Below are 26,757 nucleotides of genomic sequence, written 5' to 3'. Positions count from 1 at the left end.
AGAAAGGATTAAGTACCTTTCTGAAGGCATAGCCAGCCATCTTCAGGGAGCAGGAATATTAAACAGTAAGTATAAACAAAATGAATAATACCTGTATTAACATTTTTATCCTAATTTTTTAAAAATTTACTATGCTTTATGGAAATGTTTATATTTCCTTGTGTAAAACATGCTGGCAAGGTTAGCTTCCCCTTCTCTATTTTTATTTCCAATTTAGAATATAATCACCCTCAAATAGTGTTTATCCAACAGATTACATTTAAAAATGTCAATTTAGTTCTCTTTCTATCACTAAGCCACTATTATTATAAAAAGGAATATGCAATGTTAAATTTAGCAGCCCTAATTCTTAAAGGCCTTAGAACAGCGCTGTCCAATAACATAGCCACCAGCTACATGTGGCTACTGTGTGCTCAAAGTGTGGCTAATCTGAATTGAAATGTGCTATAAAATACACACCGATTCTTAAGATTTAGTATGAAAATTTTAAAAATGTAAGATCAATGATTCTTTATATAATAATTAAAATATCTCAATAATTTCTATATTGATTACATGATGAAATGATGATTTGGATATATGGGATTAACTAAGTATATTATTAAAATTAATTTCACCCATTTCTTTTTTCTTTTTTAATATGTAGTCTTGCCAGATAAAATACAGGACGCCCAGTTATATTTGAATTTCATATGTCCCTGCATATATTTTAATACTATAAAATTATTCATTGTTTATCTGAAATTCACATTTTAACTGGGTGTCCTATATTTTTGTTTGCTGTATTTTTATTTTAAAATAGAAAATTTTAAATTACAAATGTAGCTACTTATTCTATTGGACAGTGAAGCTTTAGAATCACCTAGTTGCTTTTTTTTTTTTTTAACCCAGTCAACTCTTGAGCTAACTCTGAGCAGAAATAACTAATCTGAGGGGAATATTTAATCCTAGGCTGGGATCGTCAATAATCTTGAAGTTAAATTTTTACATTTGTTTGAACAAGTTAAACGACAACAAAAGGGCTTGTTAGAGACCAAAATATGGAAAGGGCATTTGGACTAGAATCAAAAATCATTGCTTTCTTGGGCCGGCCCAGTGGCTTAGCGGTTAAGTGCGCGCGCTCGGCTGCTGGCGGCCCAGGTTGGGATCCTGGGCGCCCACCTAGGCACTGCTTCTCTGGCCATGCTGAGGCCGTGTCCCACATACAGCAACTAGAAGGATGTACAGCTACGACATACAACTATCTACTGGGGCTTTGGGGGGGGGGAAATAAATAAATAAAATCTTTAAAAAAAAAAATCATTGCTTTCAGCCTCTCCATTAGGGTAGTTAACGGGTTCCGGTTACAAAATAATCCCTGCCACTCTTATAAGGATGGGCTTGTCAAGGGCATCTAACTAGCAGTGAGACCCTGGGCCAGTCCCTGTCCACCTGCAGGCCTCCGCAAAAAGTTAGGCGGCGGTATTTTTAATACTTGAGCCTCGCTTCCCGCTTGCCCACCAGTCCTGTCCCCTCCCCCGGCTCCGCGCTGGGGCAGCGAGCTCGGTCTCAGACGCCGGGGCCACGAGTCTCGCCGCCTTCCCAAGCCACGCCAGGGCTACCTCGGCTGCAACCTCCGCGCTGGGCCCGGCAAGGCCGGGTCCCGGGGTAAGCGGCCCCGCCGTGGCCCCAGGTGCGCCCAGCGGCCCGAGCCCGCCATGACGCGCGGCCCCAGCTCCGCCCCCGTCCGCGCCGCACAGCAGGCCGGCGGGGCGGGCCTTGCGGCTCGGCCAGAGCCCGCCCCGGCCTCGCGCCCTATGTAACGCCGGTTGAGCGGCAGCAGGAGGTCGCGAGCCTGCTCGGTCGGCGGGCGTCCTCCAGTCCTTCCCTCGCTGGGTCACTCGGCAGGGGCCCGCGCGCACGCGCACACGCCCTTCGCGCGCCGCCCCCGCGCGCCGCCGCGTCCTCTGACCCCCGGCCACGAGCCTCTGACAGCTGAGGGCGGCATGCGGGACTACGACGAGGTGACCGCCTTCCTGGGCGAGTGGGGGCCCTTCCAGCGCCTCATCTTCTTCCTGCTCAGCGCCAGCATCATCCCCAACGGCTTCAACGGCCTGTCGGCCGTGTTCCTGACGGCGGCCCCGGAGCACCGCTGCCGGGTGCCGGACACCGCGAACCTGAGCAGCGCGTGGCGCAACCACAGTATCCCGCTGCGGCTGCAGGACGGCCTCGAGGTGCCGCACAGCTGCCGCCGCTACCGGCTCGAGACGATCGCCAACTTCTCGGCGCTCGGGCTGGAGCCGGGGCGCGACGTGGACCTGGAGCAGCTGGAGCAGGAGAGCTGCCTGGATGGCTGGGAGTTCAGCCAGGACATCTACCTGTCCACCATCGTGACCGAGGTGGGTACCAGCCCCGCGCCGGGGCCGAGGACCGGGTCATGGAGAGGACCTTTGCAGTCTTGGAGCTCGGGCGCTAACTCCATCCTGCCCCAAGGTGCGCGCTGGATGTTGTCACTCCCTCTCCCCCATCACACTACACACTGGTGATGGGCATCCTCCAGCCAGGTGGCTCGGGAACAGTTTGCGACGTGACTTCCAGCCTGATCATGCCCCTCACAGCAGGGGTGTCAGGCTGGCCACCTATCCTGTGGCCACCTTGGAGAGGGAGCCAAGAAGGCCCTAGTGGCCTCTGGTAGATGCTCTAAGGGCCTGAGTGGTCAAAGACTTCCACTAGATGAGGGTGGGAGTGTTGAGGAGCAGAGCAAGAGCTTGGGGCAAGGAGCTGTCATCCTTTTTTCCTGTAGCCTCTTGTCTGTTCAGAGAGAGAGGAAACACTCCTCTTCTTTCCTGAATTTTTAAAGTTAAAGGAATCATGTGTGTAAAACCGTCTCTTGCTCCTTCCTCCAGTTACTCCTTCCCCACCCACCCATGACAGTCTGGTCATGCCCTACAGGGAATCATTTACCTTTGCTCATGGTCAGTTGTCAGCCTTTTAGGATCGGTGCAGCTGAAGATCTGTTCAGGGTGACTTGTTGACCTGGAATGTTTTAGAGTAATCTGAGGCAATGTCGTTGGCCAGATTTAGTTAAAGCATACAACTTTAGTTCATGGGGAGTAGAGGGAAACCTTTCTCATTCCCCAGGCGCTTGGATTTTCCTTTTGGGTAGCTTTGTCTGTCCCCTGGTGACTCCGCAGTCTGGTTGTGTGACTTGATGTTAACGGATCCCTGCGGATGTGCTTTGCATCTTACTCAGACGCTAGCACTCTTAATACCCTGGAGTCGTAGCAGAACTGAGCAAGCAGTGCGGTGAAAAGAGCCCTCCTTGATAGGCACTAGTGCACCCAGGTTTACCGAGTGTCAGGATCAGGGATTCGAAGATTAGGGAAGGCTTCCTGGAGGAGAAGGCCTCTCAGTGAGTCTGGGGTGTTCAGCTCAGCAGAATAGTGAGCTGAAGGCCCAGATACAAAGTTGGAAGAGCAAGAATCAACGTGGCAGGAGGCCAGAGTTCACAGGGAGGGGGCTGAAAGGGAGGGTGCACAGGTCCAGGTGTGGCATCAAACCCAGCTGAAGCCTAAAAGGGACTTCCAGGGGGTCTTGAGGCCCCTGTGAAGGTTGTCACCCTTCAGGGGAGTCTGAGAGCTGCCCCGAGAGACTCACGTGTGTGTGTGTCCTTGTATGTTTGTACATTTGATGTCCCCAACATCTGTGCCTGTGCTCCGCATTTATGTACGAGTGTGACCTGAGCCCCACCAGCGTCTCTCAGCTAGTGACATCATTCCAGTGTCCTGAGGCGTTGTTACTTGACAAAAGAGGCCCTCAATGGAGGTAGCTGACTGTGCTTTGTCGCCCAAGAGTCCATGGAGAACCAAAACTTTTAGTCATCACAAATCCTCGGTCCTAGCCTCACAAGCAAGTCTGCCACCCTCCTGGAAGCCAGCGAGAGCTGTGAAAACAGAGGCTGCCCTCAGGTTGCAGTCAAAGGCCACAGAGGGGAAGTCATACTCCATGACACAGGAGTCCCTGCAAATTCTGCTTCTGGCTGCCCACAGAAGGGGGAAGCAGTGAAGGCAGAAGAAGCTCATGGCATCTCTTTGGATTTTACCTTGACCCCTAGGGTCCCTCGGCTTACTGTACTCTTTCGCTCGTGCTTCACTGCCCCCATCCTGCCTTCGGCTGAGAGTGGTGGCAGCACTGATGAGCTGCCAAAGGCCGGCAGTGCCAGAAGGGTCCTTGAGCTTCGTTGCTGCCAGTGTCAGCCTTTACTTTTTTATAGTTAGCCTATTTATTGAGCTGGTTCAGCAGTTTTGTAAGAGCTGTGTGCCCTTTCACCTACTTACAGGTTGTCAGTCTTTGCCAGGAGGCAAGATTAATAGGTACTTAGCCCTTTGTTTTGGGATGTTGGAATGCTTGACTTTAAACATTCAAGGCTGCTTATTCCTCTCAGACGAACAGTCTCTGTTGGAAGCTGTTGCATTAACATTCTGATGGCCCCATTATTCTAAGGCCCGTTTTCTTTCAACCTAGACTTGGCCTGCTGACTACTGCAGCTAGTCCTATGCCTGCTAAATGTCTCCAAGCCTGCCTTGTGTCCCAAATCTTACATAGAGGTGTTTGTAAGTACACTGGTATTGAATTCTTATTCATGTTTTTCAACAGAAGATGAAAACCTCAGGTCTCCTGTTTGATTTTTTCTTCGATGAAGTTAGAGTATGTACATGCAGTACTAAACTTTGTGGTGGATTTACATCTTTGCATCTCCCTCAAGTCCTGACATGATGCTGGATATAGAGAGGGTGCTCAGGAAAACTTTTGTTGAATGGATTAACGGATAATGTAAGAAATCTTCCCTAAAGTTTGAGAACTAAAGAAGAAAAGGACAGTTTAATTCATAGAAGGGAAACTTGGAAGTGGTCAAAAAGCATTGACTGAAATATTTTAAAGGAAATGTAATCCCCCACCCCATGGACTGGGGCTTCCCCTTGTAGATCTGCAACAAGGCATTGGGGTTGGCAGAAAGAAGGGGACACTACAAGGTGAAAGAGGTTGTTTTCCCATGTTTCAGCAACAGTTGGTGGTCCATGTGCTTCTAGGCGGCCCCTTCTTTGGAAACCTGGGTGATTTCTCAGGCTTCTGGGGCCACCTGCTTTTTAGTGTCTCCATAGCCCAGCCTGCAGCCAGAAAGTTTCCTTTAGAAATTCCTGGCTCTTCTGACACCCATGAGTTGGGGTCTCTTCAGCTAAGACCTGGCAGTCCTCTGCGTCCCTTTGTTCCCTGCCTGTTTCTGCTTCCCAGAAGCTTCTTGCCTCAGCCCTTGGCAGTTCTAACTCACTCCCTATTGTTCTGGAAAGCTTCTCTCTCTGGACTAGCTTTTCTATCAGCCTTATCTCACACATAGATAGTCTTGGAAGATAGGAGAGCCCCCACTGTTATCCATGAGGCCGCCTGAAGGACAAGCCACATCAACCTGGGAGATGGGGCCCAGGCTGACTCTGGAGTGGAGAGACCAGACGGACCTGGAGCTTGTGCCTCACTGCTATGCCTTTATTGACTTCTCGCACTAAAGGGAAGCTCAGACCCTCATCCCTGCCTTTGCAGCTCACGGCAAGCCAGAGAAGCCACTTGCTGGGTCTCTGAGGGCCCCTGTGCATGCGTAGTCATAGCAGACCCATCTGGCTATGAGTGGTCAGGTTAAGCCTCTCTCTAGCTAGCTGAGAACCAACACCTTGGGTCAAAGTTCTGACAGTTGACACAGGGAAGGGGGTGAGAAAGCGAAGAAAATTGTCTGTTCTAGAGATTGAAGTTCAGGGTTCATCTGGGCTTTGGGCAGCCAGGCCTGGGGACCAAGCCCCTAGGATACTGTGGTGTTCAAGGTGAACAGCCCTTTCATTCATCTACTCACTCACTCACCTGTGTACCCAACAGCTGCTGAGCCTCTCTTCTGCAAGGCACTGCCATGCATCTTAGAGGATATGGCAGCAAATACTTCTTCTCCTCCTTGCCCTGACAGCCTTGGGGCAAAGATCTGCCAGTAATTGCAGCAGGAGACAGGATGAACCGTGTGTAGGAATACATGGCATTCAGTAACAGGTTGTGCTTACCTGTCTGTTTGACCGTTGATGTGCTCAGGCTAGGTACATCTCGGGGAAGAGCTCCTGCCCTAAGGGCACAGACCCTATCTCTTTTCCTTTCCAGCCAACTGGCAGGTAAGAACATTTAGTGCCACATCATCTTTCTACTTCCTGTGATTGAGAAGCAGCACCAATTACGTACTACATACAAAAGACACAATTCTCTCTCTTTAAAAATTTTTAACAGCTTTATTGGGTATAAATGACACAAAATAAACTGCACGTAACTAAAGTGTGCAATTTGAAAAGCTTTGATGGATACGTGTGTGTGTGTATATATATATCTCCATGAAACCATCACCACTAGAGAGGCACCCTTCTGACCAGGAAGGATGGCAAGTCTAGGCCCCTTGCCAGAGTTGCTCCCAGAGTTTTTCAGGTTGTACCTGCTTTCATAGCTCACCTAGCTGAGGGATAATGATGCTAGACTCATGACCTGAATCTTAAACCCACATATTTAGTTCTAACATTGATACCTGTTATCGTCAGCCAGTATAGCCCATCCCACGTACCAAGTGGAGGCATCAGTGAGCTGGTCTGTAGCTGCTTTAGTCATGGCTGGGGAGCCAGGAGCTCAGTATAGGAACACTAGATTGCTTTGTAAACACAACAAGCCTGGGGTACATAGCCTGGACTCTGTGGGCTTCTCATCCCTCTCTTCCTAAGGAGGATTCAGGCCAAGTCCTGGAGCCCACTGCCATCCATCTGGTGGTTGACAGGAAAGTGGATGGGTTGGGTGAGTGAGATCTAGTCCATGGCTGCCCTTGTCTTCATTTTTTGAGACCTATTACCTTTCCTGACCATACTCACAGGGCCCTGTGGCCAGTAGGAAGGAAGTGTTAACCCATATTTGCTTTTGGAGGACCCAGAGCCAGGCCCTGAGAATTGTTAAGAACTGTCAGTGGTGGATAGAGAGCCTAATTACGCAGGGGAGATATACACTTGCCCAGAATAAGGACAGGCTGGACCAAGTGGAGGAGTGAGGCAGTGGGAGCCAGAGAGATGCTCTGGGGACCCAAGATGAGTATTACAGTTGCAGAGCATACTCTGACCTGGTTTCAAGTAGCACCCAGCCTTGCCAGCCTAGAATTCTCTAGAGGCTTATATTAGGAGAACTAATAGGGGGCAGGGGAGCTACATTCCCAGAACTCACTGTAGACCCCCCATGGATTTCTGGTCTAGCCCAGCTATGTCAGTGCCCAACCCTCATGAGAGACCTGTTGAGATATAGCTGCTAACTCTTTATTCATTTTTTCATCTCTGTTGTTACGAAAGTAATGCATGCTAGCTGGGAATAGATCCCATCGTATTCAAGAGCAGCAATAGCCATAGTCTGGCCCCTGAAGCTCTGCCTAACACCCTACCCTAACGCCCAGAAGCCAGAATGCCATCACTGAGTCCCTCAGCTCTGACTCCCCTGCTGCTCCCATGCTGACTTTAGGAGCCATGAGGGCTACCCTAGGAGCACTCACCCTCCTAAAAGAGAGATGGTATCTGGGAGCTGGCACCACTGAAGCTGTGAAGGTAGGAAGGCTGCTGTAGCCTAAGCTCAGTTTCTCCCATATTCTTGCCTCCTGCTAATCTGGACTTCTTCTAGACTTAGGAGTTAGAGACCCCCAACTCTTCCTTGGAGTGGGGATCACCACCCTGTTCTCAGCCCATCCAAGGTGCGGGCTTATTCCAGAGTGGAGAACCACCTGTGCGGCTGAGTGATCCTTATCAGCTGCGGGGGCAGGAGGACAGGGGTGTTCTTCATGTCCACCCTGAGGGCTGCCCTCTGACCCCTCTGAGGTGCCTGGAGGCTGTGTGCACACACTGCCCAGAAGGGCAGAGAGGCAGACTTGTTTTTCCCTGTGTCACTGGCCTGGAAGAGATGCTTTGTTCATGCCCCCCCTGCCTCTGTTTGTTACTGGGGAGCCAGCAGGGCAGGCCAGCAGCCTCATGCCATGGAGGGCAGCCCAGCAGCCTGGTGCCATGGAGGGCAGACCAGCAGCCTGGTACCAGGCAAGCAAGGGTCTAAATTCCCTGGAGGGTGGCCTTCTTGGTTACTACTGAGCACCATCTCTCTGTTCTGGGAAACGTTTTTCTGGGAACCATCAAACTTCCTGTTTTGGCTTTTCTTCCTTCTTTTGGCTCCTTGTTAGGCTGGGGCAACCTCATGTCTGAGTGTTCAGCTGCTTCCCCATGCCCGCAGACCTCTTTTCACGGTAACTGTAGATGGAACTACACACTGGGTGTTGGGAAACTCAAGCAGTGCAGCCTGTTCCCTACCCAAACCACTGTTTTACAAATGGGGAAATTAAGGCATAATGACAGGGAAAAATCTTGTCTGAGGTTGGATAACCAGTTAACAGTAGAGTTAGAAGCTAAAATACAGTTTCTTGACTCCCAGATCAGAGCTCTTATCTATAATTGGGCCTAGTATTGTTGGCACAGCATCAGGGATCCCAGCTGTAAATGTCACCAGAGGGGCCCAAGGGTCATTGCCCCAGGGTGGGGGCTTGAGCAGAGCTGAAGGAACAGATCCAGATGGTGCATCCCAGGCCCTCTAGCCACAGTCCCTTGCTGGATGCCTTAACCCTTAGAGCCCCAGAGCTCTGCTTCAGAACCACTCCTCTGCCATTCCTGCCAGTGGCCTGAACCCCACTGAAAGGGCGCCCTGCCCGTCCACAGCCCTGGGCTCTGCCCAAATTCTCAGAAGCGTCCACGAGAGGCCTCGCCTTCTGGGTTGGCACATGGGCAGAGTACTTGCTACCTGCCTGTCTCCCCTTCTCAAATTGGTAGCAAAACAATAGAGCTGAGATCTATGAAAAACAGGATGGGGAAGGAGCCCACTCTCCTTGTGAGGGGAACCTGCTCTCTGCCTTGCTGCCCAGATGAGCTGGTGTCTACCTAAATGAGCTCACACACCCATGCAGTAAGGTAACAGCTTGCAGGGTTGCAGGATGTTCTGATTTCATTTTCCAAGAAGCCTAAATATAAAACATTTAAAAAAAGAAGTGAGTGATACATCCCTTTGTTTCTCTTACAGTGGAACCTGGTGTGTGAGGATGACTGGAAGGCCCCACTCACGATCTCCTTGTTTTTCGTGGGTGTGCTGGTGGGCTCCTTCATTTCAGGACAGCTTTCAGACAGGTAAGGTGGGTGTTTATCTCCTGCAGCTTCAGGGCACCCCAGCACTGAGCTAGGAGCATGTACGTTCCTGGTCTTTGACTTCAGATGGCAGTGTTCTCTCAGCCCAGGGTCTTGTGTTTTAAAAGAAGGGGAAGCCACATCTATAATATAGACTCCATACCAAGTAAAGAGAGCCAACAACCTCCTCTCCCTAATTCTTGCTGAGCACAACACCCTGAGCTGAGTATATCCATGATCCAGTTGACCAGGAAATAGCCAGGATTCACTCCTGCATCAGCCTGGCTGGCTTTCCCGGGTGAGTGTGACTCTTTCATGTCCCTGAGTGTGGAAGAGGTAGACACCACACACGTACGTAAACTGTATACGTACATAGCACACTACATCTTTAGGCGGTACCATGGATGGCTGCCACTCTATTACCAAAACCATCGCCCTCTTGGCAAGGTGAGGAGATCTCACTAGCCAGTAGTGGCATGATGGACAGAACTCCTGTATCCACAGGGCTGATAACCCTTAGCTAAGAAGTCTATGGTTATGGTGCTTACTTCACAACAAGCAGGAAGTTTGTTGTTTTGACCCATAAGCAGGTTATTTGTGTAATTCCAAGGCTTTTGACTCAAGTCATCTCGAGTTCGTCTACTCTTGATGGAAATTATATGCAAAGTTTTACAGATTGTATGTGAGCATTTTTCTAGAGAAAGGTCCATAGTTCCGTGATGTTCTCAGAGCAGTCCATTATATTGTATCTCTTTGAGCTTCAGGGTCTATGGAGAAGCACATGGGGAGAAGAGTGGCCTTGGCCACACTGGGTCACCCAGTGGAGAGAAGGCCCACCATCCTCCCAGCTGGTTGGGATCTCTAAGAGAGAATTTCAGGATGAGAATGTCATCCTACGTTAAGAACAAAGCCATTTCATCCTGTGGCACAAACTCAGGGTGATATTTTGGCATGTTTACATCTATGGATTATTGTCTTTACCTAACAAGTCTTTCCTCATGAGAAATACATGCATTTCTCACTAGATTTCTCTTTTCCTGAGCGTCATCTAGTGATTTAAAAAAAGGATAAATTCCTACACAGTCACCAGTGAGCATTAGAGAGTTAAGTAGGCCATGACCACTGATTGACGATGCTACATGAGCCTAAGACACTTGCCCCTTGGGGAAAAGGCCTTTGCTTCCCCAGATCCTTAATCTAGCTGAAGGCATCAGTTGACTACTTGTATTTATTTAACAAACACATAGAACCTAATATGTGCCAGACACTCTTATAAGCACTGTACAAATTTTTAAAAATAATAATAATAATAACAATTTAATCTTCATAACCCTGTGAAGTAGTAAGTATTATTCTCATTTTACAGATGGGGAAAATGAAACCTGGAGGAGTTAAATGACTTGCCCAGAGTCACACAGCTGGCAAGTGGCAGAGCTAGGAATTGGGCCCAGAGAGTCTTGACCCTCTGTTTTGTGTGGACTATTGTTCTAGGGCCCCGCTCTTCTAGAACTTCCCTTCTAACAAGGCAGATGTATTAAACAACTAATTGAGGGAAGTACTTGTTATCTTTTATGGTGATATGTGATACAGAGGAGAAGTACAGGATGCTGAGAGAGAGTTTGACAGAGGGGGCCAGGCAAGGCTGCCCTGAGAAGTTGAAAGATGAGTAAAAATTAGCCAGCTAATGGAGTGGAGAGAGGAAAGAGCATTCTGGGCAGAGAGAGCAGCATGTACTTAAGCCTAGACTCAAGAAGAGGCATAGCACACTTCAGGAACTGGAAAAAAGGCCTCTGTGGTGGAGGTGCGGAGAGTGGTATAGAGATGAAGTGGTGAGGCAGGCAGAGGCCCGAGCAGAAGAGCAGGCCGGGCTTAGCAGATGACAGTTAGGCGTTTGGGCTTTAGTCACAGAGCAGTGGGGAGCTATTGTGAGCTTTTTAAAGCAAGAGTGTGACATAATCAGATTTGCATTTTTTAAGAGATTATTTGATAACTTTGTAGAGAAAGGATTGAAAGGAAGCAAGAGGGGCTGCGGAGAGACCAATTTAGAGGTTATCACAAATGATGGTGGCTTGGACTAGGCTGAGGATGGTAGAAATGGGGGGGAGTAGTAGGAGGTAAAACCAACAAGTCTTGGCTGTGGGTTTGAAGTTGGAAGTAAGGCGGGGAAGATTTCTGGCCTCCACAACCAGGTAGAGGACAACACCCTTCTCTAAGACAAAGAACTCTGGAAGAGGACCGTGTTTGTAGGAGAAGATGTTGAGTTCAATTTGAACATTCTGAATTTGGGGAGACTATGAGATTCCTAAGTGGAGAAATTGAGTATGGAGTTGGATATATGGATATGGTGCTCCATGAGAGATTTGGGTTGGAGAAACACGTTTGGAAATTGTCAGCTCATAGAACCCTTATGAAAGCCCCGAATGTGGATGAGACTGCCTAGGGAGAGTGTAGAGTAAGAAGAAGCAGTGCCCAGGACTGAGCTTAGAGGCCCTGCAGGTGGTATGGTGGGAAATCTCCTCTCACAGGGTTGAGTGGCAGCTGAGACTCAGAGCAGTTACCTTGATGTGAAGAACAAGGCGGAGGTACACCAAGTTTAGAGTTGAAACTCAATGCATTTTTCTGGGTCAACTGTGTCATGGGTTACGTAGATCTTTGTGGGCTAGCCTAAGAACCTGATTACCATGTAACTCCATGATTACCTGAGGAAAGTGTTTAAGTTCCAAAAGATCTGCTTGTAAGGAAGCAGAAAAAACAAAATTAATGCATATGTTGAGGACTACCTGAGTCTTCAGAAGGGCACGTACAGTGTTTTTCAAACTTTTGAAAAAAATGTTGTCAGCAGATTTCTTTTAAGTAGGATCGTTTAAGTCCAGTAAATGAAATAGCTCAAAGTGTGGCTGTTCTGACTGTAGCCCCTGCCTTCAGCTCCCAACGCCACCCCTCAAGCTTGTCTGCACCCCCATGGGAGGCCCAGGGCTCTGTGGGATGGAGTTTCTGATCTCATTACTACTTCCAAGTAAGCCAGTTCAAAAACCTAAGCCAAACAAATGACCTAAGAGCAATAAATTCATGCCCTCAACTTGTCTAGGATATTAACAGTCATTTTTTATATAGAACAGAGGTTTATTAGCCTTCTTTCTGGCGTATGAATAAGCCTGAAATTCAAGAGCAATTAATATAATCCTGGATTGTCAAAGCATTTTATCTGTCATTATTGAGTTACTTTTATGTGCGTGAATTACAAGAGAGGCACAACCCTGGGAAGAAGTAGACTGATATTTCCTGTTTTTGTAGGCATGTGTGTGTTTGATGTTTTGTTGACAAAAGTGAGTGTTGAAAAGTGAGCGTTTCTGGCCCCCGACCCCGGACTGCCAAGGACTGGTGCTATGTAAGAGTTTCTGGGTTTTTCTCTTCCCTGCCATCCCAGGGAGCCCTTGAGAAGGGAAAGCTGGGGTAGAGGTCACACCTGTCTGCCTGTAGTAAGGGACTGGCCGTTGCTTGGCATGTAGGGTGCTCTTGTTACAGAACAATGCAGGGGGCGTCAGAGTCTCCTTCTAGACCAGGGTTTCTCAACCTTGCCACTATTGACATTTTGAGCCAGAGAATTATTTGTTGTAGGGGCCTATCTTGGGTATTTTAGGATGCTTAGAACATCTCTGGCCTCTACCAACTAGATGCCAGTAGCACCAAAAAACAAAGCCTGTGGCAGTGAGGAGAAGCACCAGACTCTAATATGGCTGCAAGGACTTGTGAGTTTGGCTCCAGCCCACCTCTGCAGTCTTCTATTGAACAGCTGATGCCAGCCACCTGGCCCCTCATGTTCATCATGCCCCCTACAGCCACAGTTGTGTGTGCTCTTCTCACAGTCTGGAGCATTCTTCACCCCACCCCACCCCACCCCCGTGGCCTTCCTTGACCATACAGGGTAAGTCAGAGTCCCTGGTTTATATTACCTGGTTCCTTGTCCCTTTCCTTGATAGCACCAATCAGAAATTGTTAAATAAGAGGTGTTATCATATGATTAAAGTTGGTCTCCTATCCCTTCCTCCCCCTTGTCAACAACTACTTTTCCTTTGGGTCTCATCTCAGTGTCCCATCATTAGGGAGTCCTTCCCTGAATGCCCACGTCCCTAATCCCTACCCGCAGCCCAGCGTATGTTCCTTTGTTGTGTCCCTTGTGGACCTGGGTGCTGATCCCTCAGTGATTGTTGCAGTGTGTAACTATACATTCAGTAGTGTGGTTATTTGATTAAATGTGTTTGCCGTCTGTCTCACCAACTATAGACCATAAGCTCCTTAAGGGCAGAAACAGCATCTTTTCTTATTCAGATATATCCCTGATGCATAGTATATAATAGATGTTCAAATAAACATTCATTGAATGAAAACAGGGGTTAGCCAGCCCTGACTCAAGCTGAATCTGTTAGGTCGAATGAACTAGGTTGACTTGTTCCTCCCTGTTTGTGGCACTGTCTTTAAAACCAAAAAAAAAAACCAACATTTAAAAAAATTTTTAAATGAACACAGATACACAAAACATGGAACAAATGTGTGGCTTTATGAATTATTCCAGGGAAATAACCTTGTGACTACCACCAAGTAAAAAAATAGAACTTTGCTGGCCACCAGGAAGCCCCATCCGTGTGTCCCATCCCAAGCCTCTCTCCCCCGTAAGTGACCACTAGCCTGACTTTTATAATACTCACTTCTTTGTGGGTTTTTTGTAGTTTTATCATTGAAATATGCATCCTTAAACAAAACTTTAGTCTTGCCCACTTAAAAATTGGAGATGTCTTTTAGTCCACTTTAATGTAAGGGATTCTCCCTCCATCCCTTTCTTTGCCTTACAGTTTATCTTTTGAAGAACCCTGGGCTGTTCCACCTGTAGAATTTCCCAGTCTGGACTTTGCTGATTGCACACTCAGGGTGCAGTTCAGCACATTCCTCTTTTCTCTGCATTCTTGCAGATTGGCAGCTGGATCTAGAGACGTGATCAGATTCAGGTTCAGACCCTTTGTCAAGACTGCAGCAGTCACGCAACGTTCAATTGTCTCTTCTTGTGACGTTAGCAGTCATTGAAACATAATGCCCATATCTGTTCATTCACTAGCAGTTGTAAAATGGTGATGTTCCAATTTTATCATTTCTTTTCCACTTAATAATTGGAATACTTTTATAAAATGATAACTTCCCCTCATCTATTATTGGTTACTGTTCACATAGTTTACATAGGAAAGTCAAGATAAATGTTTCTTACCCTTATTTACCAGTTTTCATTTATAATGAATTATTTCTCCATCATCCTCCAAAGTAAACTGTTTCTTTTTAAAGATACTTTATGAATGTATAGATTTAAGCATAATGAATGTGTTTCAATCCCTTGCAATTATTATCATAATTTTGGTACTGCCTTTTGGGCAACCCTGGTGCCCAGGCTGCATATTGCTCTTGGGTAGTGGGAAGGGGGAGTAACCACATAGGGACTGGGAGACTGGGACTGTCCCTGCCCCGGGTGCCTTGGCAGCACGATCCCCGACCCCTCCCTAAATGGCTGTGGGAAGTCCCTCTTGGTGGAGCCCATTCCTGCCGCCTTCTCCCAGCTGGTTCTCTGTCACTCTCCTTTCCTTCCCAGGTTTGGTCGGAAGAACGTGCTATTTGTGACCATGGGCATGCAGACAGGCTTCAGCTTCCTGCAGGTCTTCTCAAAGAACTTCGAGATGTTTACCGTGCTGTTTGTCCTTGTAGGCATGGGCCAGATCTCCAACTATGTGGCAGCATTTGTCCTGGGTATGGCCTTCAAGTTGGAGTTGAGTACTTGATCCTGTGTTTCACCACCATCCCACCACCCACCTTCTGGAAACAGCTGTGATGTCCCTCAGGAGGACGTGGTCTCTAGCAACACCTACCAGGGCTCCTCAGTGAACTCAATTTGCAGGCAGGGAAACTGAGCCCGCCAAGTACCTGGCCTTGGATCCCCAGCAGCACAATAGCCTGATTGCTGAATTCCAGTTCTTTTCTGGCCTCTGAGGTGTGGCACCGTGGTCTCATTAGTACTTGATGGCCATTTTACTAGAACTCACCGAAGATTATCCATTAAAAAAAGGGCCTGCCACTGCCCAGGGCTGAGGTAGCTAAGGAGAAATAGAGGCATGACGTGAAGAGCTGGGGCCATGATTGGCAGGCTCACCAAGGAAGAAAACTGCTGCTTCTGCAAAACACTGTGGCTAATGAAATTGACTGGCAGGAATGAATTGAGAGGAATGGGCTTTAGTCACGTGACCTTCAGGGTTTTAATTCAAAGTACACACTGCAGGGGTTTGGCCTGTTCTCACTGAAAAGTTGCCAGTCTCACTGTTTGGAGGAATCTAAATTTAGCTTATTGGTGTTTGGGTTCCTTGGGTTGTATTGTTGAAAGAATTATTTCTTTCTTTTTACTTCTAATAGAATATTTTTTCCTTAAAGGATAATAGCATGTGTGGCCTCAGTAATGGCTTCCCCTTTAATGAATTCTTCCTCACATGAGGATTAAATTTGGGGGCCTAATGTGGCATCTTTGGCTTGTGATCAGGAAGTGATGAAATTTTCATGAGAGAACTGTCGCTGAGGGGCCTGAGAGGCCACCATGAGGCACCCCCAGCAGATGGTCAGACTGGACTGGGTTCAGAATCCTGTCCCTCCCTTGGGTTTGGAAACTTAAAGATAATCCTGGTTGTTTTCTTGTCTGGGTATTGAAAATCATACAATAGAAGATTAACAAGCAACGAACCTAAATTAAAATGCTAACATGAATCCTCCCTTGTTTTGAACAGGAACAGAAATTCTTGGCAAGTCAGTTCGTATTATATTCTCCACGTTAGGAGTGTGCATATTTTATGCATTTGGCTACATGGTGCTGCCACTGTTTGCTTACTTCATCAGAGACTGGCGGATGCTGCTGCTGGCGCTGACGGTGCCGGGGGTGCTGTGCGCCATACTCTGGTGGTGAGTGTGGCCCTGTGCCCAGTGGAGCCCACTGGCAGGATGTCTTCTGTCTGGCATTCACTAGGGGGAAGCAGCAACCCACAAATCCCTATTTGGGCTCCCAGAGACAGAAAGTATAAATTATTTACAAGTTGTTTCAGAATCTTTTCTCCACACTCAGAAAATCCAAAAACAAAACAAAACATAACAGAATCCCAAGACATCAACAGACTTGTTCTCAGCCCTGTGCTGGGTTGATTGGAGAGTAGGAAGAAGCAGTAGCTGTGGGATGATGGTATCTAGCATGACCTCCAGGAAGTCATCAGACCGCAGGACAAGACAGCTTAGCCCCTGGTTCTGGCTCTGTGTTGCCTAGGCCTTGTGCTGCGGTCACTGGGAGAAGAGGGAGAGCACTGGAAGTAAGAGTCCTCAGGGTGGCTGCATGGAGGAAGCCAGGATCCATCTGAGCCTCCAAGATAGAGGAGTTGGAAGGCACAGAGGAGGCCATTCCATACCAAGAGAGGGAACACAGCAGAGGGGCTGAGGCGGGGAATCGCTTCTTGCAGGTGGGAATGGTGAGATCACTGGCCCACGTGGAGCTGAGGGCATTTCAGAGCATAGTTGGAGAGCATACAGAGCACATCATGGGTCCTGGTCATGACTGAAGGGCGGGGGCTACCTGGTAAGGTAGAAAGTAAGATCCACAAAGTCTGAAAGTACCTAGGTGCCTTGATAAACACAGGTAGAGAGTCTGACAAGTCACTTGGATGAATCAGGGGTGGAGGAGTTAGGAAAAAGTAGAGGCCAAGAGGCCAGTGCAGAAGCTTCTATGGATGTCAAGGACAAGCAGAAGAGTACAGCAGGGCCAGGGTCTGGGCTGGGCGGAGCCCACCGCCGAAGCCAGGCTTCAGGAGCCCATCTTGTGCCTGTCTCCTTGGCGTCCAGCAGGTGGCACTACCGCTCTTGCTCTTCAGAATTGGAGGCGGCCAGCCAGTGGATGAATCCCATTGTGGTGGGCAGGCCCTTCCAAATTTTGTATACTTCATTGTACTCAAAAGCTCACACTTCAGATGATTACTGGGTGTGCTATGGACCATCTCTTTGCTTCTGGCTTAGAAACACCAAACATTCCCCAAACCTAGCTCTTGTCTGAAACCCCATAATCCATATCCACCTTTGCTACATGTGGTCTGCTGGGCAGCTATTGGGCAGGAAAGCCTCAGTGAGATTGCTCCTTGTACTTCCAGGTTCATCCCTGAGTCCCCCCGATGGCTTATCTCTCAGGGACGATTTGAAGAGGCAGAGGTGATCATCCGCAGGGCTGCCAAAATCAATGGGATTGTTGCACCGTCGACCATCTTTGACCCAAGTGAGGTAAACACTATGTGGAAGCTGGTGGGAGGGTCTTGGTGACCATGATTTTAGGGCAGTACCACACAGCCCTGAAGCCCTCCCTTCGCACAGGGGCCCGGCCCTCTCGCTGCCTGAGCTGCAGCTGCCCCCAAGGCAGGCTCTGTTGTAATGCAGAAGTTCAGGGGCCAGCGGCCCTATGATGTAGCGGTTAAGTGCAGTGCGTGCACTCCACTGCTGGCCCCTGGGTTCGGATCCTGGGCGCGCACCGACGCAACGCTTGTCAGGCCATGATGTGGCGGCGTCCCACATAAAGTGGAGGAAGATGGGCCTGGATGTTAGCCCAGGGCCAGTCTTCCTCAGCAAACAGAGGAAGATTGACATGGATGTTAGCTCAGGGCTGATCTTCCTCTCAATAAAAAAAATTCTAAAATTCAGAAGTTGAGGAGAAGGTGCCAGCTGCCTAAATCTCTTCACCTTTCCCATGGATTTTAGGTTTTCATACTTCATATACTTCTTTTCTAGGCAATTATGTAGTTTAACCATTACTTTTAATAATAAACACTCTTTGTGAGTAACAGGCCTTTTATGAAGTTGGCATTTTGGAGCATCACTGTTTCTTATATCTTAGGTAGTTTCTCAAAAAAATAATGCATTACATAAAATATGAAGCAAAAATAGATTTGGAGTTAGAAATGTTCATTCTCCTTCTGCCCACGGATGGTTAGTTGTTGCACATTATCTTGGAGCCAGGTCCTTTTGGATATCTGCCCTTCCCCCTAGCCCACCACTCCCTTCAAACCCTGTTCTCACAGCCATGAGTAATTTCTTGGCTCTGCCTGATTCCTAGGTCTTGTTTCTCCTTCCTGTTCCCTCTCCTTCCACCCTCTGCAGCAGGCAGTTTTCCTCAGTCTCATGACTACGAGAAGAGGGTAAAAGTTGTAATTGCTGGCTGTTGGGGTTCTGGACTGTGTCTCTGATCTGACAGGAAGACAAGGGACTGGCTGTGAGAACAGCCACCAGCAGTCCTGCTGAAGTATTTGCAGAGGGCATGTTAGAGAGGCTCGGGACTCAAGATGCAGACTTGGGCTTGGGAAAGAGAGACTACCCACTCTAGGCAAAGAAGCCGCTGGCCACTGCCGGCCCTGCCGGCCTCACAGTTAAGTGGTGGCCCAGCAACAACTCCCATCCAGCACGTACTGGAAGGGGTCAGGGCAGGAGTAGATGGCTGGGAGGGCTTTTAAGTGAGGTAGCTTTGGTGGCTTTTCAGGGAGGGGTCAATCTGAGGGAACCCATAAGCCCTACTGGCACCTTTGAGGAAATGAGGCTATTTCAGGGGATCCATTAAGTCAAAAGTTGACCTTTTGTTGAACCATTAACTCAGGAAAAACAAACTCCAAAGCTGGGTCTGCTTAAGAAAGCAACATCAGTGTGTTTAGACATGTGGTTTATTAATGTCCTTGGCTGTGCTGAATTTCATGGGAAGTTACTCTGGGTGAAGTTGAGGTCAATTTTCCTGTTTTTCTATCTGAAATTTTTTTCCTTGGAAGTAGACCAGTAACTACATGGTATGAGGACTCAAAACATTAATTCTTTTAAAATATCACATCAGTAAATTACATAGCCAGTTTCTCTCTCTGACCCAGAGGGCAGGGAGCCAGCCTTGGGAAGGGATGCTCAGAGGCCTCCCTGGAATGTGGCCACTGACAATGGCTGAGAGTGGTGCCGTGAGGGAGCTGACAGCTTGCACCTCTGCCTTGGCTGCACCCCCTGAGGGACTGGTCACCTACTTTTCCTCCTCATTCTTGTTCAGTAATTTATTATGGACAAGGCCTGGGGAAGCCTTCTGCAGCCCAAGATACAGTCACTGTACTTACTTTTCTTTTCAAGAAACAAACACAAAGCACTCCCCAACTGGGAAATGCAGAAAGTGAAGATGCTAGGGTTTCGGGTATGTTCTTGGATCTCTGACTCTCTGATCTTCTCTCCCTCCCATACCCTTGTCATATCGTTCCTGCAGCTAGAAGACCTGAGTGCCAAGAAGCAGCAGTCCCACAGCATTCTGGATCTGCTCCGAACCCGGAATATCCGAATAGTCACCGTCATGTCTATAATTCTGTGGTGCGTAAGCAAGACCTACCTGAGGCTTCCAGAAAAAGCTTCTGGCAGTGGCTGTCAGCCCTCTCGTTTGCAGACATGTCTCAGACCAAAAGTGAAAGCCTATGTCATCCGAAAGTGCAAAGTATGTGCCTTGTAATGAAAGAAATGGGAACATCACAATTCTTTTTTTTTTTTTTTGGTGAGGAAGATCGACCCTGAGCTAACATCTGCCAATCCTCCTCTTTTTGCTGAGGAAGACTGGCCCTGGGCTAATATCCAGGCCCATCTTCCTCCACTTTATATGGGACGCCGCCACAGCATGGCTTGCCAAGTGGTGCGTGGGTGCACACCTGGGATCCGGGCCAGCAAACCCTGGACCGCTGCAGCAGAGTGCGTGCACTTAACCACTTGCGCCACTGGGCCGGCCCCATATCACAATTCTTAACTTAATGGAATCTTAGAAAAGGAGAATGAAAATTGTCATGGGGGCTTTTTTAAGACATATGGGATCTTTGGGGATCCCTCCAGGTCCTGAGGCCAATCCTTGCTCACTTTGGGTCCTAGGTTAGTTGTTCCTGTCCCCTGTGCCTCAGCCAGTGACTGAGGAGGACAGGTGAGGCCTTTAAGAAGAATCTAAGTGAAGATACCATGTCCTTTCGGTTACAGAGTCTGCTAAGTACTTTCTGGAAATGTGAAGCAGGACCTTCTCCCTCTGGGATGTTCAGAGACTGTCCTGGAAGCAGGGCCGTGACCTAGTTGTTCTCATCAGGTTCCTTCTAACGAGGCATGTCAGCAGGTGTATCAGGAAGGGATTTGTGAGTTACCAGAGAGGGAACACATCTGAATGCCTGGATAGTGTTTGCTCAGTTGCCAGAGCCTTGGGATTAAGGTGACTGCTTGAGGCTGCTGGGTGAGGAAGGCAGACTTCATCCTGGAGTACTTACTACTAGAGTCAACCAGCCTTGGGGCAGACAACCATTTTGCTGGCGGGGGGGGGGGGGGCGGGGGGGGGTACTATGAATCACCCATTTCCAAGGAATGGCCCAGGATCCCTCAGGGCAGTGCACTGTCCCTGAGTCGGCCTCACACAGGACCAGTGTGCAGCCTGCACCACAGACTTGCCAACCTGCGATGAGTCGCCCATTCTGTGGTTCACCCAGGTGCACCTCCTGCTCTGGATTTCCCAGGGACTCCTGCACATGCCTTTTCCCCTGATTGTACCAGCCTGGGTTTCCCCCACAGATGAGTCAAAAACAGTCTAATCCATAAAGGTCCATTTTGCCAAAGAGAGTTGATCATCAACAGAGAGAATGCCTGCTGGTGACAGGGTCCAGGCCAGGGACACTGGGGGGCATGCAGATGAGAGGCGATGTGTCCCCGCCATTAGGAGCTCCCTCTCCTCTCCCTGAGCACAGTGGGGTTGGGGTCAGCTGCCTCTGGCCAGCCTTTTCCTGGCTGGTTGCCACAGGGGGTCTGCTAGGGGGCTTTCTCCAAATGCTTGACCTAATGATTGTTCCTTATTTTATCTTATCCCTCCAATCCTATCACAGCCCACTTGATACCTGCTTCCTTACACATTTCCCAGCTCCTTTTGCAATTGCTGGATTTGGGGAGGTTCAGAGAGGAGGGAAGTAGGCTTTTGTGAGTGCTTCAGCTTAGGATTTTTAAAGCTGAAAGGCAGGTTGGAGTCTCCCCCACCCCCCAACAAAGTGAATCTATCTGAATTATATAAGCCTTTTTGCTGAGACTCTTTATGTCTGGAATGCTTTGAAAGTGCTCCAGCCCACAGTTCACCGTGGGCTGGGGGAGGTTATCTTTTGTTCTGAGAAGTAAGACTCAGGGTTCAATCTGCTGCCCTCCTGGTGAGGATGGTTCTGGATTTCCTGCAATAATTGTATTGTAAAAGTTGTCCAGGTTGGGAGGCACGTGGATGCTGCTTCTCCAGCTTTCCCCTGCACTCTCTTTCAGGCTGACCATATCCGTGGGCTATTTCGGGCTTTCCCTTGATACTCCTAACTTGCATGGGGACGTCTATGTGAACTGCTTCCTTTCGGCAGTGGTTGAAGTCCCAGCATACGTGTTGGCCTGGGTGCTGCTGCGGTATCTGCCCCGGCGCTATTCCATGGCCACTGCCCTCTTCCTGGGCGGCGGCGTTCTTCTCTTCGTGCAGCTGGTGCCCCCAGGTAGGGACCATGTGCATCTGCGGCCTGGGGTCTTCGTTGAGTCACTCAGTCTCTACCAGGCTCTCTCCCCCAGTTAAGAAAGAGAATACTATCACAGCATCACAGCTCACCTGCATATCTGCATTCTTGGCCAAAAAAATCAAAAGCAACTGTCTCCTGGGACCAGATCATGGCCTTGGGCTTTGGGGGAGTGGGGAGAACATCTATAAGGGGGAGGAAAGAGAGCCAGCCCTATTACTTTTTAATCTGGCCCTGTCTTAGTCATTTATTTATTCAACAAGTAGCTATGGAGTGCCTGCTGTGGGCTCGGCACTGTGCTTGGGGCTAATGATGCAGAAGTAAACGAATCGGGCAGACCCAGGCCCTCCTGGAGCTCACACGCTAATTGAGAAGACAGACGACAAACGAGTAAATAAGATGCTTAATATAGTACAGATGGTGTTACCTTTTATAATGACGATAAAGGACAGTGGAGAGCTAGTTTATAGATAGTGGTCATGGACAGTGTCCCTGAAGAGGGGGCAGTTGAGCAGAAATGTAGATGAAATGATAGAGAAGGCCATGAAAAAGTCTAGGAGAAGAGCATTTCAGGCCAAAGAAACAGCAAAGGCAAAGACCCTAAGGAGGGAATGAGCCTGGCATGTTTGAGGAGAAAGAGAGAGCTGGTAAGAGATGAAGAGAGGGAGAAGGGAGGGGCCAGGTCACAGAGTGGGTCTCACAGGCCGTTAACAGGATTTTATCTTTAAAATTGTCTTGGTATCACACATGGGTAGAAGGCAGCCCTTTTGGACAATTCATAGAACAGTTTATGGATCTTCATATGACCATCATGGTACCCAGAGTTGTCCGTGTACCCATGGATTTGGGGGCCTCTGGTGATCATTTGTGGGCCCCTGAGGCTGGCCACACTCTGCACAGGAACAGCCCCCACTGTAGCCAGGCAGAGGAGCCCAGGAATGTATGCAGAAGTTCACACCAGTGCACAGGATAACCCACAGGTCACTCACAGCGTCTCCTCACGGGCACAGCAGCAGAACAGATCAGAGGATAGTTCTGAGGGTCTGCTGTCTGTGAATTGTGGAGGTCTGAGTAGAATGAAGGCATGAATGAGTTAGAATTGAACTCCCCATTCATCCATGAGTCATTAGTCAATTCCATAGTGCCTACAACATGAGGTTCTAGGGTGCCAGCTGACCCCTTGACAGACATGTCATTAACGACTTCTAGACTTGAAAGCAGGTTTATTTGGGCTATTGAGGGGCTCACTCTGGTGGTCTTTAGGCTGAGGAGAAGAGCATGTCCTCACACAGCTGCAGGTCCCCGGCTCTTCTCAGTAATCAACTTGGAGGGACATCTTGGCTATAGCCCCTTATCTCACAGCAGAAAGTTATAGAAACTGACTCCCCCCCGCCCCCCCAAAAAGGGGAGAGAGTATATTTGTTTCAGGCAAAAAAGAAACGGAACTCTCATTAGCAGTGTACTTTGGGTTGGTGCCTTCTCCTAGTTTCTTCCCTTTGCCTCTCCAGACTTGTATTATTTGGCTACAATCCTGGTGATGGTGGGCAAGTTTGGAGTCACTGCTGCCTTTTCCATGGTCTACGTCTACACAGCTGAGCTGTACCCCACAGTGGTCAGAAACATGGGCGTGGGAGTCAGCTCCACAGCCTCTCGCCTGGGCAGCATCCTGTCTCCCTACTTCGTTTACCTCGGTAAGTCCCATGGGCCGAGGGCACGCAGGAGAGATGGGTGGAGGCACTAACTGGCTTTAATGTGTGCTGGGGATGGCTTGTTAACAGGAAAACAAGCACACATAGCAAATGGGATCATCCAGTACTGGATCTATGCCTGGAGAAGGTTCTGGTCCAGGTGCACTGTTGGGGAGGCACTCACTTGTAAATGGAAAATGACCTATACGCTAGCTAGAAGTTGATGAGAAGAGTAGACAGATTTCTGTTTTAGCCATCCCAGGCTTTCCATTAGAGAAATCAATTCCCTTATCCTGATAAACTGCAGAGTGGTTTAGGGAGCCAATGTACTTAATTGGGGAAGTTTCTCCTTGGAATCCGAGTTTAAAAGAAACATGAAGGGAAAGATGTTCATTCAAGAGGTCTGAGGAACTAAGAATGATTGTAACTTGGAGACCTTTACACAGTAGTTTTGTACTGTGTAAGGATCTGCCTTGTGCCCTTTTATATAACAGGGCACAAATTTTCTCTTCCCAAAATTATTTCCTCATGGCAGCTGCTGTTCCCCTGCACATTTCTGGCCAGCACATCTTTGGGGAGGGGTGGCACCCACCTTGAGAGTACCCAGAGTGCTTGTGAACATGCTACATACATCTGACAAGCAGAAACAACTTTTTATCTGGCCTTCAAGCAGGCAAATCGAGCGGATTGTGACACATCTGGAGAGGCAGAGGAGTTATTCCTGTCCCTGGAGGACTACCTCAAGTTCCTTGGAAATCCAACATTGGGAAATAGGAAGAGTAATCATGGCTTGGCCCCTCCTCCCCGTCAGTACCCCTCCCCTGCACCGGGAGGCACTGCTGGACCTCTGGGCATGTCTGTGCCAATTCTGGGTTCTGAGACCTGTCTAGGTGCCAGATTCCAATCTGACAGCTCAGTCTGTGGGAGATGCTGAGGCTGAGAAGGCAGGTGATCCCATTTAGAGTCCTGGAGCACAAAGGGAGGAAGGGAGACCAAGTCTAACTGCACCCCTGGCTTGGGACTCTGTGTGCTTTGCCCTAGGTGCCTACGACCGCTTCCTGCCCTACATTCTCATGGGAAGTCTGACCATCCTGACAGCCATTCTCACCTTGTTCCTCCCAGAGAGCTTTGGCACCCCCCTCCCAGACACCATTGACCAGATGCTAAGGGTCAAAGGGTAAGGAGGCCTCCTGCTCCACAAGGTTGACGCACTGGGTCTGGGCCTGGCAGAGAGTTACCCACAAAGTCTCAAACACCATGGACTAGTTTATCCATCAGAGGGTTAGAAATGGCAAGGTGCTTACCGTTGATCCTCTCTGGTCTGACCCAGACCACCATGTCACCATACACATCTCCATAGCAACAGCAGCTCTAGGATAGTGCAGAGACTAGGAGAAATCTTGCAGAATCTGCCCTATTTTTTTTCCCCTTAGTGAAATATCCTTAGTTCTGGGTTTTGTTTGTCTGTTTTGAGACTGGTAGACATCTTTTTTATGATTTGTTACTAACATTTGTTTTTCTTGTTTTTATAGAATGAAATATAGGCAAACCCCAAGCCACACAAGGATGTTAAAAGATGACGAAGAAAGCCCCGCAATCCTTAAAAGCACAGCCTTCTAATAGAACCTCCAGTAAGTGAGAAAGTGAAGAGGAAAGACTGTCTTGTCGGAAATGGCTCGGGCAGACACCGAGTCCTGCAGGAGCAAAGGTCTTTACTGTTCATTCTTTTGACCCTTTGACTTGCTCGTGGATGGACACCCAGACTCAGAGGCTGCATATCGTCCTAGAACACCACCTTCCCTCCAGGGACACTGTGGCTACCGACAGACAACTTTGTATAAGTCCTAACTATTACAGTGATGGACTTGGCACTTCCTAAGAAGTTAACTATTCACTAGATTCTATTCACTAGAATCCCTAGTGGTTCACTAGAACCACTGGGATTTGGAAGAATATGAGAGGCATCTGCTAAATTTACATTTTAATTTCAGACTGCCCGAAGAGTCCCCTGATAAAACTAGATTTAATCCCCTCCTCCCTAAATCTTTTCCCGGTTTCCCTCTAATGGTGCACTTTAGAGGAAAAGAAATAATTTCACAGGGAGTACGATTTCTCACACTTTCTCAGTTACAGAGGATATTAGCTGGGATTGTTGCTTCCCCAGGGCAGGAGAGCATAGGTCCGGGGAAACCTCTCAAGGTCATTAATAGGGAGGAGACTGAGCAGATACAGAACACTGGCAAGTGCATTGATATGTGAGCTCTTAGACACTCAGTATGACTACTGGGTTGACTTGTTTACATCTATTCAAAGCATTGGGCTTGTCCAGGCCCATAAGAGAGGCATCATGGAATCTACTATTCTTGTTTTCCACTGCTGTGTAAATCAAACCTCCTAGCTACTATGGTTTCTGCTGTATGGTTTGAAGGAAGTATATCAGTGAGAAAGAGAGACAAAAAAACTTGTCTCTTCTCTTAAAATTATAATATAGATTTTGTTTGTTTGTTTTGTCTTTTTCTCCTTAATTTATTTGCCCTTCAGAATACACTTAGGAAAGACCGGTTCCTTAGCCTCCTAGTTTGTGTCTTTTTTTTTTCCCCCAACCCAGAATCACTCTGGCAATGGTCTGCAGTTGCCACTTGTGCAAGGCCTTACTGGCCTTAGCCACTAGCACTTCTCTGGGTGCCAAAAATGATGTCATTGTGTGTGTTCCTTTGTGATACCTAATCATGGTAAAAAATTACAAAGAAGAAAGTTACATTGTGTTCACAGTCTTTCAGAGTTGCTCACTTCAGTCGTGTAATGTTGGGAGATAATTTGTGTTCAGTGTAATTGTCTTCTCTTTTCTGATTATGTTACCACGGTACTTCTAAAGCATTTGTTTCACCTGGTTAAAAAAACATATTTTTGTGAAAGCTACTGAAGTGCCTTGGGAAATGAAGATGTTTTAATAAATAAAATGATTTTTTTAAATAATAGCAACTGCCCACAACCTTTATTTCTACAATTTGGTTAGCCATGCCACACCATCACCGACTTTTCACTGTCAACTTGGGCTAATGCTAGCAGTGGTTTGTGATTAGTCTCTAAGGCTAAGATCTAATCCATGTGTGCTAGAAACTTCACTATTAATTGACTGTGGACTGAGCCAGCCTTCTTGCACAAGTATCATAGCCTGGGTTCCCTTGAAAGCAGAGCCTGAGACCAGCGCTTCTGTGC

General features: G+C 48.1%; 1 protein-coding gene across 3 annotated transcripts; it reads left to right on the top strand.

Annotated features, from left to right (window-relative positions):
• The first annotated feature begins 1,831 nt into the window (after positions 1-1,831).
• SLC22A5 (solute carrier family 22 member 5) lies at positions 1,832-26,516 on the top strand. 3 transcript variants are annotated; one of them, XM_087429830.1, is made up of 10 exons: positions 1,832-2,378; positions 9,139-9,242; positions 14,872-15,050; positions 16,049-16,220; positions 17,447-17,573; positions 19,570-19,670; positions 21,618-21,832; positions 23,359-23,541; positions 24,580-24,715; positions 25,071-26,516. In XM_087429830.1, the coding sequence occupies exons 1-10, from the start codon at positions 1,986-1,988 to the stop codon at positions 25,156-25,158; spliced, it is 1,698 nt and encodes a 565-aa protein (XP_087285956.1). In that variant the 5' UTR covers positions 1,832-1,985; the 3' UTR covers positions 25,159-26,516. The 3 variants fall into 3 exon arrangements, with proteins under 3 accessions (XP_087285956.1, XP_004420274.1, XP_087285955.1); XM_004420217.3 differs by having other exon boundaries at positions 1,833-2,378; positions 14,872-15,026; XM_087429829.1 differs by lacking the exon at positions 24,580-24,715 and having other exon boundaries at positions 1,833-2,378; positions 14,872-15,026; positions 25,071-25,143.
• The last annotated feature ends 241 nt before the right edge of the window (positions 26,517-26,757 follow it).

Source organism: Ceratotherium simum, chromosome 4 (genome assembly GCF_057802395.1).
Source record: "Ceratotherium simum simum isolate JZ-2026a chromosome 4, ASM5780239v1, whole genome shotgun sequence".
NCBI lineage: Eukaryota > Metazoa > Chordata > Mammalia > Perissodactyla > Rhinocerotidae > Ceratotherium > Ceratotherium simum.
The sequence above is the reverse complement of the archived record's forward strand: the minus strand, read 5'-3'. Positions and strand labels throughout refer to the sequence as shown.

What these genes read in the sequence shown, in the direction of transcription:
- SLC22A5 (XM_087429830.1), top strand. Translation starts at nt 1,986, where the DNA reads ATGCGGGACTACGACGAGGTGACCGCCTTCCTGGGCGAGTGGGGGCCC. An exon ending in GTCATGTCTATAATTCTGTG is followed by an intron (nt 19,671 to 21,617) that starts GTGCGTAAGCAA and finishes ACTCTCTTTCAG; the next exon opens with GCTGACCATATCCGTGGGCT. An exon ending in TCCCTACTTCGTTTACCTCG is followed by an intron (nt 23,542 to 24,579) that starts GTAAGTCCCATG and finishes GCTTTGCCCTAG; the next exon opens with GTGCCTACGACCGCTTCCTG.